This window comes from Eucyclogobius newberryi, unplaced genomic scaffold (assembly GCF_026437365.1).
Source record: "Eucyclogobius newberryi isolate DKJ021-1_F unplaced genomic scaffold, fEucNew1.0.hap1 SCAF_22, whole genome shotgun sequence".
Classification (NCBI taxonomy): domain Eukaryota; kingdom Metazoa; phylum Chordata; class Actinopteri; order Gobiiformes; family Gobiidae; genus Eucyclogobius; species Eucyclogobius newberryi.
Genome location: NW_027315857.1, coordinates 7,626,480 through 7,642,524, shown reverse-complemented (window position 1 = coordinate 7,642,524; position 16,045 = coordinate 7,626,480). Strand labels below are relative to the sequence as shown.

At 39.3% G+C, this 16,045-nt stretch overlaps 1 protein-coding gene across 4 annotated transcripts in view; it reads right to left on the bottom strand.

Moving 5' to 3' along the window:
* LOC140372062 (multiple PDZ domain protein) overlaps positions 1 to 5,032 on the bottom strand; it is a 55,328-nt gene extending 50,296 nt beyond the window's left edge. For all 4 annotated transcript variants that reach the window (XM_072459330.1, XM_072459331.1, XM_072459332.1 and 1 more), the window contains exons 1-2: positions 4,941 to 5,032; positions 1,323 to 1,489 (exon numbers count right to left, since the gene is read on the bottom strand). In XM_072459330.1, coding sequence (XP_072315431.1) covers positions 1,323 to 1,489; positions 4,941 to 4,956 — 183 coding nt within the window. In that variant the 5' untranslated portion in view covers positions 4,957 to 5,032. The remainder of the gene's footprint in view (positions 1 to 1,322; positions 1,490 to 4,940) is intronic.
* Positions 5,033 to 16,045: the final 11,013 nt, after the last annotated feature.

Below are 16,045 nucleotides of genomic sequence, written 5' to 3'. Positions count from 1 at the left end.
GTCCTTTTCCTCTGTATCTACCTGCGTTGCAACAATGAAATTTCCCCATGTGTGGACAATAAATGAATATCTTATCTTATCTTAAAATACAACGTTGCTCAAGCTCAACATTTCTCATTAATAACACACTGCATTTGGGTCTCTATTTGCTGTTGAGGTCTTTATTTTCTGTTTAAAATTAGCTTCAGTATTGCAAGAAACAAACAAATAACTCATTCTTCCTCGAGCGACCTGCTGTGTTCCCAACATGATCTGAAATTCTCTTTGCGGTTCACAGAAACATTCCCGTCTCCAGCTCTGCAGCACTTCTCATGCAGGTTGTCAGTTTATGCTTTCACTGCAGTTGCACTATCTCCATGAGCTCAGGGCATCTTCAAAGTCTTTAAAGATGTTTTCAGTCTATATTGGAGTGAACGTAAAGAATAGATGAGTCATGCCTGCTGGCTTTAGACCTACTCCAACATTGAAATCGATGGCTCGTTATTGATTTTTGTGAGTAACTTTGCACAGCGCGGTGGCTCGACTGCATGCAAATGAATGCATTTAGGAGTTTTGTACAAAAGTGGGAGAAGGACTTACTAGAATAACTTTAAACATAAACCGTGTTAGAATTGCTTTGAAACATTTGTTATTCCAGCGTCTTGACTTTGAAAGGACGTGATCGTCTTTGGCATTTTACGGTTTAATCATATTTTTCACCCGATTTAAGAGGAGATTCTAATTCCACCGTTCCGCCGCACTGTCCGTGACTTTTAAAAGCATCTTGAAATCTTTAGAGAAGTGCATAGTTAAAATGCATTCTTCATTCATTACATTCTTTATGTAATTAAAAATATTTGATTTAACCTAAAATTGACCTTTTTTATGTGGAAAAACTGTGGAAAACTACAGACCGTCTAATGAAAGAAGTAATTTGCACTTAAAATAATCGAATCAAGCTCAAGTCGCTGGATATTACTGTATTTTCCGGACTATAAATCGCACTGGAGTATAAGTCGCCAAGCCAAAAAATGTATAATAGAGAAGAAAAAAAACATATATAAGTTTGCACTGGAGTATGAAATGCGGTTGCAAGTGTGAAAATAACAAATAATATCACACATTAGTCGCTCCGGAGTATAAGTATAAGTATATAAGTATAAATATAAGTATAAGTTGCACCCCGGCCAAAACTATTAATACTATAGTCCGGAAAATACGTTATATGTAATGATCTTGTTCTATTGGTAGATAATTTCTCTTGACATCTACATCAATCAAGATGGCATGTTCTCATTGGTTACATCTTTTTGCAGTGCGCTTGACCCCGCGGTGACCCTTACCTGTTCTTTGAGGTGCTGGACAGACTTCTGCAGGGCCAGGATCTGGTGGAACAGGGGGCTCTGGAGCACCGACTTGAGCAGGCTGAGCTTCTCCTCGGTGGGCACCTCTCCCCGCTCTTTGAGTTTGGCCTGGAGACGCTCCACCGCCTGCAAGGCACGCTGGGTATCTGCGAGTCGCCCACATATTTCAGTGACAGCGCCCGGCAGATTGGGGTGGCAGGGGACGCAGCGCCGCCGAGACGAGGAGAGAGTGGAGGGCGGGGGAGAGATGATGACAGATCAGTACTTGGGCAAGAACAAAGAATGCAAATAAGTGTTTTGACTGAGATTTATTTGGCTTGGAGGTATTTTTGCCGGCAGAGCTCCATGACGAGCATTATTTTAGGAAAGCATTTGAATGAAAAATGTATTGTATTAATAGCAAAATTGTTGTAGTAGCGGCAGCAGCTGTGTAGCAAATTATTTAGATGATTTACTGCATGTCTTCCCCTCGCTCTCATTCCCCATTTCACCCTGTCCACTCCTGTCTAATAAAGCCTACGGGCAACAAAATCTATTTTTTTAAATGAAAAGAAAAGCCCTGTATAAATCAAAGGCTGCAATGTTTATTGTAATAGCCAGTCAACTAGTAGTCAAACAATTATTTCTATGGTACAATGACACATTTTAAGCACATTATCGACCAAATAAACATTGAAATATAGATAGAAAATATTATCAAAGAAATCTGTTTATTTTTCCTCACATTTTGATTATGTGCTTTAGAGTCTGTATCTAGTCCAGATATCTATTATGATTATCATTAGTCGGCTCGTCACAATTAGTGAATTCATCATTGCAGGGTTATAATCCAATGCAGTGTTTTATTTTGGAGGCGCTTTGTAACTGTTGCTGGGTCTGCCACCTGCTTGCTTTGCCTGTAATGTTCCACAGAATGGCATTAAACTTAACTCATAGTAGAATGCATGTTTTTTTTAGCAACACCTGTGATTGAATAAATGCAGGGTCGACCACAGTACTGCAGAACATTCCAGGCATTGTAATAACATGTCCATGGAGACGAGCAGAAAAAGTTACTAAGTGCACTTTTGAAAGCTAAAAAAAAGGGGGTAAAGAGCTCCAAATTCATTTAATCAAGTGTTTCTTGAATCTATGTTTAAATGTGAAAAACAATTAGGAATATACTATTATACTCGAGTTTGCATGCACACATTTAAAAGTTCTGTTGTGAATATATAGCAAAACATTGTTCTATTACAGAAAAACTACAACAAACATTTTGCCAATAGATTGCTCCGGCAGAAAGATATAGCTTTGTGTTTAAGGTGGATTTGTATGCAAATGAAAATGATTAAAGCCAGACATTACAACTTGCAGACTTAGGCAAGGCTGGCTGGCACTCGACAGACCTTGCTATATTGGGATCACATACTTGCTTCGGGACTGAATGGGAGAAACACACACACACACACACTCACACACACAATCCTCAATACGTTTTCAGAATAACAATTCCTGGTAAACCACATAGGAGCTCAAAATAGGTATCAAGAGGAGGAAAAGATAAAGGAACAGTGGGTCTGCCTGCTGGACCCTGCCTAAGCTGCCCAATCGTACAACTCCGAGGTGGCTTGTTAGCGAGGACGGGCCAACTCGCCATCATCTGGACAGAAATGAAGCAATTTTCAAAACTCACCAACTGTGACTAACACCTAATAGGGCGTGCACGGGGTCCGAAGCGCTTTTTATGTGCTGACAAGTGCTGTTTGGACAAAGGCTGTAAACAAGCCCATCGCCTTAACATAGGGCTTTCTCAATGGGCCGCTCGTGTACTGTGAGCTTATGCCAGAAGCACAACACTCCCAGCAACATGCCTAGTACAACCTGATGTAGAGGTGTGCATTGTATTGGAATTTGGAGTTTTGTTTTGAAGATTTACAACATTTTATCAGTGAGTATCGTACGTAACTTATAGTAAATCTAAAAAAAAGCTGATACATTTTCAAATAAAGTGATATTTTTGCAATTTTTTGTGAATAAAGTAAAAATATTTCACATTTGTCTGATCATCAAACCTCAAATAATATGTTTGAATACATGTTTGAACACATTTCTGTCAGATTGACATCTTTGACAAAGTATCTTGAACCTGTTTCAGAGAATAAGCTATTAGCACTTAGCATTGACAAATAATAACAATGAAAACTTTACTTTACTCAGGGGTAAATGCTTTATTTTATTTTATTTTTTGTCATAAGGCCCAATCATGCTAAGATGGTGAAGAATGTGTTCAGTATTTAAATAATTACTGCTATTTTTTAGAAATAAAGTAGTTAAGATTCACACTTGTGGTATTTGATTATTTATTGTGCCAGCAGAGACATTCCTATACATCTCAAAATGCAAATTAAGTACCGTATTCTCCGGACTATAAGTCGCACCGGAGTATAAGTTGCACCAGCCAAGAAATGCATAATAAAGACGAAAAAACATATATAAGTCACATTAGAGGATGAATTGCGGTTGCAAGTGTGAAAATAACAAATAATATCACATATAAGTCGCTCCGGAGTATAAGTATATAAGTATAAATATAAGTATAAGTCGCACCCTGGCCAAAACTATGAAAAAAGGTGCAACTTATAGTCCGGAAAATACGGTATACAAATTCTTGCATTGTTTCTCAGGATGGACCGACACAATATGGATTTTTTGAGTTGTTACAATAGCTGACATTTGTCTCGCTGTTGTGGCCGATAACCAATATTTGCTGATTTTGAAGTGCAAAAAGTACTTTTCACGTTGGTAAAAATGAGAACAAAATGCATTTAACTAGGATATAAATGAATTAGTTGCATGATTGAGCAATGGCAATCATCAGTTTAATTACTCATACATTTTTACACACTAGCTTGTTCAAAAATACACATCTGGGAGTTACACACACAGATACTGAAGCAGCTTAGAAAAAATATTGGTGTCATCTGAATTTACAATACAGGACCAATACAATATCGCCACAACCAATTTTCTTTCTTGTTTCATTCTTACTTATAATCCTATAATTTCCTATGAGACAAGTAAAGCCCTTTCTAATTCTACATTTTCACAACTCATTAGCAGTTTTTTATTGCCCCTCAACACTCGACTACAGACTGTCGATCAAAACAAAGAGGCAAAAAAAAGAAGAAAAAACACGGGGTTATTTGGCGCCACGCGTGACAGTCTGGACAAATACATCTCTATGGGGACAAACAGACAATCAAAATATATGGCAACGTGATCAGATATGGCAACACTGGCAAGCACACAAGCCTTGAGCTACATCCAGGGCCTCTTACTCTGGTTGAGAACACTCACAGCGGGAGCCAAACAAAGAGCCAGCAAAGACGGATGTCCAGCTGACAAGGGAAAACTCCGACAGGAAAACGGATTCATTCACAACGGAACGATAAAATACAAAACGCGCAGCATGTGTTTGCGGCCTGTGATGTGTACCATTGAAGTAAAGTGCGAGTGGCTGTGGAAATATGCAAACATTTAGTCTAATTATGATAGAAAATACAAATGTGTAATGTTTTTTTTTGTTTTCCTCGACTAGTATTTTGAATGACTTACCCATTGTTTCTATCATTGTCTATTGTTCATCAGAGAAACAGTTCAGTCCAGTGTCGTCCCGGGGTTTATCAATCTTCATGTCTTCTCAGGTTCTGCAAGGTAAGTACAAAAGGATTTTTAAAAATGTGTTTTCTCTTACCACTTGTGTGTCTTACTACTGTATTTCTGGACTACAAGTCGCCAAAAAATGTATAATAGAGAAGAAAAAAACATATATAAGTCGCACTGGAGTATGAAATGCGGTTGCAAGTGGGAAAATAACGAATAATATCACATATAGGTTGCGCCAGAGAATAAGTATATAAGTATAAATGTAAGTATATGTCGCACCCCGGCCAAAACTATGAAAAAATTTGCAACTTATAGTGAAACATGACCAAGCTGAATTTATTTACAAATGCTTTTCCACTCCATTTCTTCTGTTCCTTTTTATATAAACAAGCTACTTCATGACATTTTTCTATATTTATTTAGGTATTTGTGACATTAATATTTAATCAACCTGCCACTGGCTACTTCAATCTGAGGAATGTCATATGTATTTTGGTATGAACATGACATGACTGATGAAAAACCATTCAGAAGCAGCTTTTGAAAGCATATATCCTGTAATAATAGAGTTATTTCTGCGAGTCTGTGGCACAGTGGCTGAAATGTTCGCGCTCAAGGCCAGAGTTGCATGTTTTCCCCATGTCAGTGTAGAAGTGGGCAATATTTGGAAATGTAGATTATTGCGAATGTTGTTTTGAAGATGTGCAAAAAGTTCATATTGAGTCTATCGTTTAGAGTAAAACAATGCAACCAAAAGAAAAAAGTTATGTCATAAACTGTCATAAAAGGGTATAAGTAGGAATGTCATGTTTATTTGGTTAATAAATAATCTATTATTTTGCTCACTTTATAATTGTAAGAAATACAAAATAATAACTGTGACTGTTATAGAAACGTAAGTAAGGTTTTAATTAAATCTATTGTTCGAAAACGTTTTAATCTGACTGATTTTTGTCATATTTACATTATTTTGACATTCAGACAGTTCTACTTCATAAAGCTTGTCACAAACTTGAGAAATAGAGTGATATTTTTTGCACTTAATTAAATTGACAGACATTTCACATTTGTTTGATAATTAAAACTCAACTAAAATGTTAAAACTAACAGTATTTTAACACATTATAATATTGCCTGTCTATCGTTATTGGAATAATTTGTTTTAAAATAGTCCCCTGGCTCCTGACATTTCCCCCAGGGGACAATAAAGTGTAAATAATAAACTATAACCTTCTAGCAACAATAAAGTTTGAGGGGAAAATAAACATACCATTTTGAGTAAAGCCTGACGATTATATTTCTATAGCATATTTAGACTTTTTAAATGTATCATCGGCCAAATAAATGTGGAAATATGGTGACTGACAGCTTCTAGATACAGAATATTTATCAGCAAAAATCAGCAAACATGTATTATTTTTCAACATTTTGAAGTAATAGTGTTGCCGTCTTGGTTATAAAAGCTCCTGTATAGTCCAGTAAATGATCACCAGTTACAATATTATAGTCAATTATTTTTTACAGTCAGCTAGTCATGATTAGCCCTGAAGATAATACGCCGATTCCTCCACGGTTTGAATATTTGCTGAATTAATTTTAACCCATAATTTTGTCCAACTTTGTATCAGTCCTTGTTTAGAACTAGTAGCAAATGTCTAGTCCAATTTAGACCTGGTTTAGCCCTAATCTAAACCTAGACTAGTCCTGTGGTACTTGGACAGCCAAAACGTGCTATTGTTTGGTGTAAAATCGAAATATTCCATGTTTATAATTTGTTAATTACATACACTATTTGAAATTAAAGGCTACAAAGAGTGCATCGTTATATGTACATTGTTAGTATGGCTGGTTCTAACTTATGTGGCATGCAACAGTCCAATATTCATTTAAACCCATAATTTTGTCCAACTTTGTGTCAGTCTTTGTTTAGCACTAGTAGTCCCATTTTGGACCTGGTTTAGCCCTTATCTAGACCCAGAATAGTCCTGTTTCAAATCTGGTGGTACTTGGACAGCCAAAACATGTCATTGTTCAGTGTAAATCTAAATAGTCCATGTTTATAATTTGCTAATTACATATACTATTGTAATTAAAGGCTACAAAGAGCGCATCATAACATGTACATTGTTAGTGTAGCTGGCTCTAACTTCTATGACGTGCAACAGGACAAGTCCGGTCCAATGTACAATTCAACCAATGCACAGTTTTATGCTCATCCACAACAACAAGTGAGTAATAATTCACAGAGCAAAGCACAGACAGTAACGCGTTACTAATAAACCCAGAGCGCGGTGTTAAGCGAGCCACTTCAGAATGCTAAGGCTAAGCTATCCCCAAAACAATCCTGCCTGGCATTATGTGTCCAGCTCACATTACACATTATTATAACAACAGCCTTCTCCTCCGACTCGGGCGCGCGCTCCTGATAATTACCCGTTAGTTGCCCATGACTACGAGCCGCGGGACGCTAAACGCGCCCTGTACTTTGCCATTGTTTTTGGAACAGTCGCGGCGGCGCTCGGGACAATCCGCTTTTCTCTCCACTCCTCCTCCTCCCTCACCTCCTCCTCCTCTTCTTCTTCAACACTGTGAGAAGCAACAGGCTGCGGACGACGAGAACTTCAGAGATACTGTCAAACGTTTAGCACTTTTACACACGCACATCCAAACGCCAGTAACCGCGAAAACGGATCACGTCAGAACCGTTATTCGGAGGATCGCGCGCGCATAATAATAATTTAAAAAAGCGCAGTTCTTTAGATGCAACAGCGACGCAACGGGGACAAGGGAATGTTTTCCATCTCTTTTTGCGGCTTCCGTTTGACTAGATGAAACGTTACTCACGTGAAACGCACATTATGACGTGTCGGGATAGTTAGAAGTGACGCGCGCGCGGTCCGCCGGCGTCCAGAGCCGTGTCCGGGGGCCGTGTCTCCTCCGCGGCGGCGCCTGAGCTGCTAGCGGCGGACTGACCGGGGCTTAAACATGGGGCGTCGTGTAACTCGATCCGGGCTGGACATGTTCACGGGCAGCGCGGCGCTCGGAGCTTCGGAGAGAGCCGCCGGGGCTGAAGCGCCGCTTGGTGGTTGACCTGTGCCAAGCGCGGGGGGCCGGCGCGGGGACGCGGACGGGACAGTGGGAGACGGTGTTCAGATAAGATAAGAAGGAGGAGTGGAAGAGCTTTCAGGCATCACGTTTGATTTGTGTTTTATTTTGCCCAAGACAACTATTGTGGGCTTTTTGATGTGAAATACTGGGCGTAGAAGCAACACAAGACAATGATCCTTGTTTTTTTATAAAGAGAATTTCCCCCTTTTTATTGATGCCACTTGATTGTTTAAAACGTTACAACTTAATACAGGGGAGTTCATACTTTATTCACTAAGGGAAGTGTTTTGAAACTTATGTGGGGCAGAGGGCCACAACAACAAGACAAAAGAAGTGAACTGTTCAAAATTATGCATTTGACATAGTTTTAATGCCTCCAGATGCCTCCTTTAATAAGACTTGTAACATTAATATTACGATGGTATAGCATATATATAGTAAGTAAGTAAGTACATTTTATTTGTATAGCACCTTTCACAGACAGAAGTCACAAAGTGCTTCACAAAACACAGAATAAAACGATAAAAACACACAAAAAAACTTACAGTGAGCAATACATATACAACAATATTGAGTCAAATCAGTCCGTGAAACAAAAGCAATTAAAAGGCTTGACTAAATAAAAAGGTTTTAAGATGACCCTTAAAAGCAATCACTTTTAATATGATCAAATTTTACAATAAAAAGTACTATTTTTTGTTGTTTGGACCAACTACGCAGGAGAAAAAATTGGTCTGAGGGCCACATTTGGCCCCCGGGCCACAGTTTGGACAACCCTAACATAATACATAACGCAAACACATGTTTGGTTTGGTTTTCTGACATAAAAAAGGCTTTATGGCTTGTCATATGTAGGTACTTTGACTATTACATTTCCAATTTATCTCACATGGTGCTGTTCCGGTTATAATCTATGGTCTTACATATGCAATATTTTCTGTCCATATAACAGCTCTAAATAAGAGTGTTATTTTTATCAAGAGGATAAGAGTTATCTGTTTTTTTGTTCTTGCCTAATCTGTGTTGCAACATTGGAATTCCCCACTGTGGGACAAATAAAGGTTATCTTATCTCAGCCCGGTGCTGACATCTTTGTGTGGTTAGACATGTTCTTATTGAGAAGGAAGACAGTCGGCAAAGGAACAGCTGAAGTCTTGTTCGCTCAAATATGTAGCTCCAATATAATCATTTTATTTTATGAAATATATAGACTTTGTAGCTCTGATGTGTGTTAGAACTAATAGTAAAAAGTCTATTACAGTGTTTCCCCCACGTTTATACTAAGACTATCGTGACACAGGCAATCCTTATCTGATGTATGAATATGTTATGCCTCTATATTACTATAAATAAAGTTACTTCTATATATTTCTGAAAATACATCAAGCAAAAACTATAGCTCAGGTTTATTTATTTATAGAGAACTTATAACGTGAAACATAACTCATTGAATGTTCTTGTTTCAGTTTTTAAAAAAAAAACTATTCTACAATTCTGTATGAATAAAACTCACATTTCAAACAACATAGAGTCAATTTTTGTCTGAACAGTAACTTTATAATAAGATATCACGTTCTGTACTCAATGTGTTCAATGTTTGTGGACATGATGAGATATGAGGAGGTTAAAAAAACACAATACGCTCCTGAGCCTCCATCGTAAGTACTCGTCAGAGAGAGCAGTGTGTTCTTTTCATCGTGATTGTGATGTTAAACTACAGCAAATATAAGGAAACTCAACTCCCCTTCAACACTCTATTCTAACAGGAGTAAAAAAAAAGCATAGAAATACTCAGTTACTATTGAAGTTGTTGTATTTGACAAGTAAAATTATATGAGAGCACCTTTATTTTGTTGAATTATCTTTATAAAGTCCAAGAAGGTCACCCTATATAATACACTTTGTCTGGAATGTGTGTACCTAGTGTGATGTCACTTCCTGTCATTTTCTACAGATCTTTCAACGTTTTCTCCACAAATACCTTCCTGATTGGTGCAAAACTATAATCTATATGTACAATACGCACTTTAATTCAACTGAACTAGAACCAGGAAGTACCATCACATTAGTCCTGACTAGAACCAGGAAGTACCATCACATTAGTCCTGACTAGAACCAGGAAGTACCATCACATTAGTCCTGACTAGAACCAGGAAGTACCATCACATTAGTCCTGACTAGAACCAGGAAGTACCATCACATTAGTCCTGTTCTCAGGTCAACATGGACCGGCCTCCTGCTGGTGCCCGGAGTCAGGACTAAACATGGACCGGCCTCCTGCTGGTGCCAGAGTCAGGACTAAACATGGACCGGCCTCCTGCTGGTGCCAGAGTCAGGGCTAAACATGGACCGGCCTCCTGCTGGTGCCAGAGTCAGGACTAAACATGGACCGGCCTCCTGCTGGTGCCCAGAGTCAGGAGTAAACATGTACCGGCCTCCTGCTGGTGCCAGAGTCAGGACTAAACAGGGACCGGCCTCCTGCTGGTGCCAGAGTCAGGACTAAACATGGACCAGCCTCCTGCTGGTGCCAGAGTCAGGAGTAAACATGGACCGACCTCCTGCTGGTGCCCAAAGTCAGGACTAAACATGGACCGGCCTCCTGCTGGTGCCCAGAGTCAGGAGTAAACATGGACCGGCCTCCTGCTGGTGCCAGAGTCAGGACTAAACATGGGCCGGCCTCCTGCTGGTGCCCAGAGTCAGGACTAAACATGGACCGGCCTCCTGCTGGTGCCCAGAGTCAGGACAAAACATGGACCGACCTCCTGCTGGTGCCCAGAGTCAGGACTAAACATGGACCGGCCTCCTGCTGGTGCCAGAGTCAGGACTAAACATGGACTAGCCTCCTGCTGGTGCCAGAGTCAGGACTAAACATAGACCGGCCTCCTGCTGGTGCCAGAGTCAGGACTAAACATGGACTAGCCTCCTGCTGGTGCCAGAGTCAGGACTAAACATAGACCGGCCTCCTGCTGGTGCCCAGAGTCAGGACTAAACATGGACCGGCCTCCTGCTGGTGCCAGAGTCAGGACTAAACATAGACCGGCCTCCTGCTGGTGCCCAGAGTCAGGACTAAACATGGAGAATCTGTGCTTGAGTTTTATTCAGCTAAAATCTGGAACAATCTTCCTGAAGATGTGAGACAGGTTCTACTGTGACAATGTTCAAATCTAAGCTATAAAACTGTTATGTTTAGCTGTGCAAATGACTAAAATGATTTTCTTTGCACTCGTCTCTTTGTGATTTTAGTGCATTTTTTCCTGTTGTGTGAAGCACTTTGAATTGCCTTGTGTACTAATTGTGCTCTACATATAAACTTGCCTTGCCTTACAACTAACACTAATAAACTACATCTATTACTACAAATGTTATTATATGTCATTCAGTTCTATACTTTCAAAACTTTTCAAACAGTGCCACACAAAGCCTTTCTCAGCGTGTTTTTAATCTTCTTCCGCCCGGTCACTCTCATCTCACTGTGACAATAAGACACCTTCATGTGGGAGGTCTGACTCAGCCTAATGCCCGGAAAGACAAGAGACAGAGCAGAATAAAAAACATCTGAGACTTTTCAGCATTTCATATTGTTACAGAGAGAACGGTCACAGGCTGGAGTCATTGTGCAAACACAGAAGATGATTCACTGTATCTTAAAGCAACATCAGCATGCTCTTTGTTTTATTGTACTTTACGGTATCAGCATTTGGGAGGTGAATTGTTCCTTCCAATTACCTCGCGTATTATAGTTTCAGTTTTTGTTCCCAAAGAATGTGTTTAATTTCATGTTGTAGATATATTTTACACTCTTCTTTATCTTTCCTGCACCTGTTTGTCTCCATGGAGGTTGGTTTTCTAACATTTTGAGCGCATTAAACTCATCTGTAAGGCCTGGAAAAAAGCAAAAATACCTTAAATTCTATACTGTAGCACAGGTAAAGCAACAAAATATCCACTAGAAAAGTTATAGTGCACCTTTAAAATGTGTTACTAGCCAAAATCAACAGATGGGCTTCCACTAAACAACATTTTTACAGACTTATGACTACTACTTATCTCTGTTGTTGCGCATGTTCATGTTATACGAACACTAATTAGACGCTAATCGATAAAATACAGTCTAATATCTGCTAACTTTACTGACAAAATCACAGAAGTGCATTTTGTGCCTGGTTTGTCTCCATGGAGGTTGGTTTTCTCACATTTTTAGAGCATTAAAATCACCTGTAAGGCCTGGAATAATGCAAAAAAACTTAAATTCTATACTGTAGCATAGGTTAAGCAACAAAATCTCCACTAGAAAAGTTATAGTGCACCTTTAAAATGTGTTATTAGCCAAAATCAACAGATGGGCTTCCACTAAACAATCATTTTTACAGATTTATGACTACTACTTATCTCGGTTGTTACGCATGTTCATATTATACGAACGCTAATTAGACGCTAATCGATAAAATACAGTCTAATGGGGGGGGGGGGAAGTGCATTTTGTGCCTGGATAAACCGAAAACGTAATAAATCCTCAAAGCCAAAGAACTAGAAACGGCGCTATTGAAATGAAATGTCGATGCGATTTGTCACAAAATAAAGGCGTCGGCTTAGCGGAAACGCTTTGGAAATGACTCTGCCCGCCTCGCACTTTCAAACACACCCAAAAAAAGACACATTTGCAAATAAGGCCAATCTAATACAGTCATGAAAATGTTAATTCTGGCCCTAAACTGTGAAACTTTCAGAAGTGGAAGGTGTGGCGAGCGCGAATGTGCTTAGACTCGATTGCGTTTAATGACAGAGAGTTGGCAGCTCTTCGATATAGGTCGCTGATTGCCGGCCCGGCGTGGTTGCTTATTACCAACAATTTATCGGCCCCGTTTTCCTTTTTTCCGAGCTCTTGTGACGTTACGCTCACGGAAAATTACAGGCTGCATCACTTTAAGAGCTTTCGGGGGCAGTTAACGCCACCCATGTCTCCTGGATGCGTGACCTTTCACCTCTGCACCTCGCCATGTGTTGTCTGACGGCTCGAATCAATGCCCCAAAATTGAACAATGCGGAGCGGAGGACGTCTGGCTCGTTTTGGGCTCAATTTGAATGCGCAAAGAGTCAAGGGCTCATTCACAGTTTGAATACCGCTGCAGATTATAGCGCTGGTTGCCATAGTTTTGTGGAATTTCTTCTGCAGCTCGTGGAGGGTTTTACATTAAAGCCCGGAGGTTTGTGCTTTAACTATAACCCTTCAAACTGTGGCTCACACTTGTGCCGAGCTTTCACAAACCTTTCAGCACATCACTGGTGTTTACATGCATTCATTTTACGGCACATTCGCACTGGTCTAAGTTTGCGCTTTTGTGAGGCTTTTTATTTATAGAGAACCATTGAAAGCTTTCTTGAAATGGATGTTATGCCAGAGAAAACACAATGTACTAGCTCCAGTATACATTTATTTAAAACACAAACCAGTGGAGTGGGCACCAATGTTAAAAATCTAAACATTGGTTGTTTTTTTATTATAAAAAGAGAAAAAAGAGAGAAAAACTGAAAATCAGTAATCAAAACAGTGTAGGCCCTACCCACTCGCGGTGTCATGATGTAAGGCAGGGGTGTCCAAACTTTTTTCACCAAGGGCCCATTTTGAAACGTATACGGGGCAGAGAGCCACAAACAACTTGACAAGGTCGAATTTGTTGAATGACAGTGAATTGTTAAAAATTTTGCATTTGACATAATTGCGATGAGCCTCCACACCTTCAAATAGAACTAGAATATTAATATTAGTTTGGAATAACATCAATATGCCTGAATTTTCCCAATTGCGCAGTAAAAAGTACTACCTTTTGTTGTTTGGGCCGACATAGCAGGAAGCTGGAGGGCCAACAAAAATTGGTCTGAGTGCTGCATTTGGCCCCCGGGCCCTAGTTTGGACATGCCTGATTTAAGGTGTTGCACATCTTATTCTCGCTTTTGTCCTAAACCGTTTGCCAAATGTCTCTACACACTCTTTCCCCATTTCACGCTACGATTGTCCTTATGGTCGGATTTTTTTTCCCGACAGAAAAGAAAGAAATTAATCCAAACCGTAACATTAAAACCTGTGAGAGTTTGGACTATTCATTTCACTAAAATGCAGTTTAGATATAACCTGGTCAGTCAGATGAATTCACAGAGCTGCCCAAATCCACAGATCGACGTTGATCTGAGCGCGGTGCACCCTGGGTAGGTTTGCATTCCACTTGCTCTGAGTTGAAAGCTCGTGAAATCCAAACGGGATCAACCTGTGGATCAACCAGTTGTAGCAGCCGCTGCAACTCCCCTGCATTGTTATAACTATAATTAAAAGCTTCTTTATGTATTTACAAGGCAATGGTTTCATCTTTTTTTACTTACGCTTAAGAATCGAACAGTCTGAAACCTCTTCTTTTTTTTTTTATTGTTCCTTTTCTCCAACCTTTTTCTGTGGCTCAAATACCTGACCTTCAAGACTCATAATTATCTTCATTAATTTGTCTTTTCCAGCAGGCGTTTAGCTCCGCCTCTACTCTTGTCAATCATCCAGAAGAGGCGCAGCTAAACTCGAACACGCCTCATATGGTCGAGCCGGGCCGCTGAGGGGCTGACCAATCACAGTGCAGCATTGGAATTTGGGTGGATGTCAAAAAGAACAAACCTCGAAGCGCTTTGGGGATTTGAGGACGGGGAAGAAGTCTGTGCTTTTCTCTGACTGGATTTAACAATAGTTTGGATTCTCGGCTTGTTCCTGTTGTTTTGACCAATTTGACGCATTGACCAATCAGATTCACATATAACCTTTTCCCGACTGCTGACTGATACACATATCGGCAAGCCAGATTAGTTTAACATATTGAAAATAGTGCAAAAGTACATTAAATAAAAAATAATACTAATTTAATCCCGGTTTCGGTTTCTAATTTTACTCGATTAAGTTTATTGTATTTTTTTAAAAATAAATATCAAAATAAAAAAGATATCTGAGCACCTTTATTTTGTTGAATCAATGTGTTAGAGCAGGGGTGGGCAAACTACGGCCCGCGGGCCACATGTGGCCCGTTTGTCTGTATAATCCGGCCCGCCAAACATGCCAAGTAATATTAATTTATTTTTATTTTTTTAAATGGTTGTGTTTTGTTTTCCTTTTTTGCCCTCAGGCATCTGTCTGCATTTGTATCCTTAATAAATATGACGTGAAATTAATTAAATAATAAATTCAATAGCCCATATTTGACAGAAAAGTGATATTTTATTTGATATTTAATCTGATTTGATTTATTTTTTTTTTTCTCACCAATGATGGCGGGCCGGCCCTCCGCTACTTGCCTGGATTCGAATATGGCCCTCGGAGGAAAATAATTGCCCACCCCTGTGTTTGAGGATATGAGTATTACTATTCTAATGTGAAGTCATCAGGTTGTTTCATGTACCGAAATATTCAGCAGATTTTTTAACTTTTGTCCACAATTAGCTACTTGATTGGTGTAAATGTTAATTATTTACAACTGTTTTTAATACGCCAAATAAAATCAAAATGAGAAAATCATAAAAACCCATCATATGCGCTTTAACTGAAAGAATTCACACAAGAACTAAACCAAATCCAACAAATTATTTTCTACTATTCAATTCAAGGTCTACAAAGGATTAATCTAGCCAAACCTATTCCACAATTTAACCAGCTCTTTATTAAAACAATTAGCATTTTACCCGCTGAAAACACAACACACAAACTTCCACTTTTGTTTCATTCACAAAACATTGATTCCAACTTTTGACAACTTGCTTCACCTCAAACTTTTAAGTGTTGTTGCGCCTGTCGCGGGCTGCTGTCATGAGGATAAATGACTGTACATAGCCGTGTTTATGAAAATGGCTTTTAATTGGTGAACAAGTGAGTGCGCTGCTGTGAGTGTGACAGAGTGGAAAAGTGAGAAACTGTCAAATTT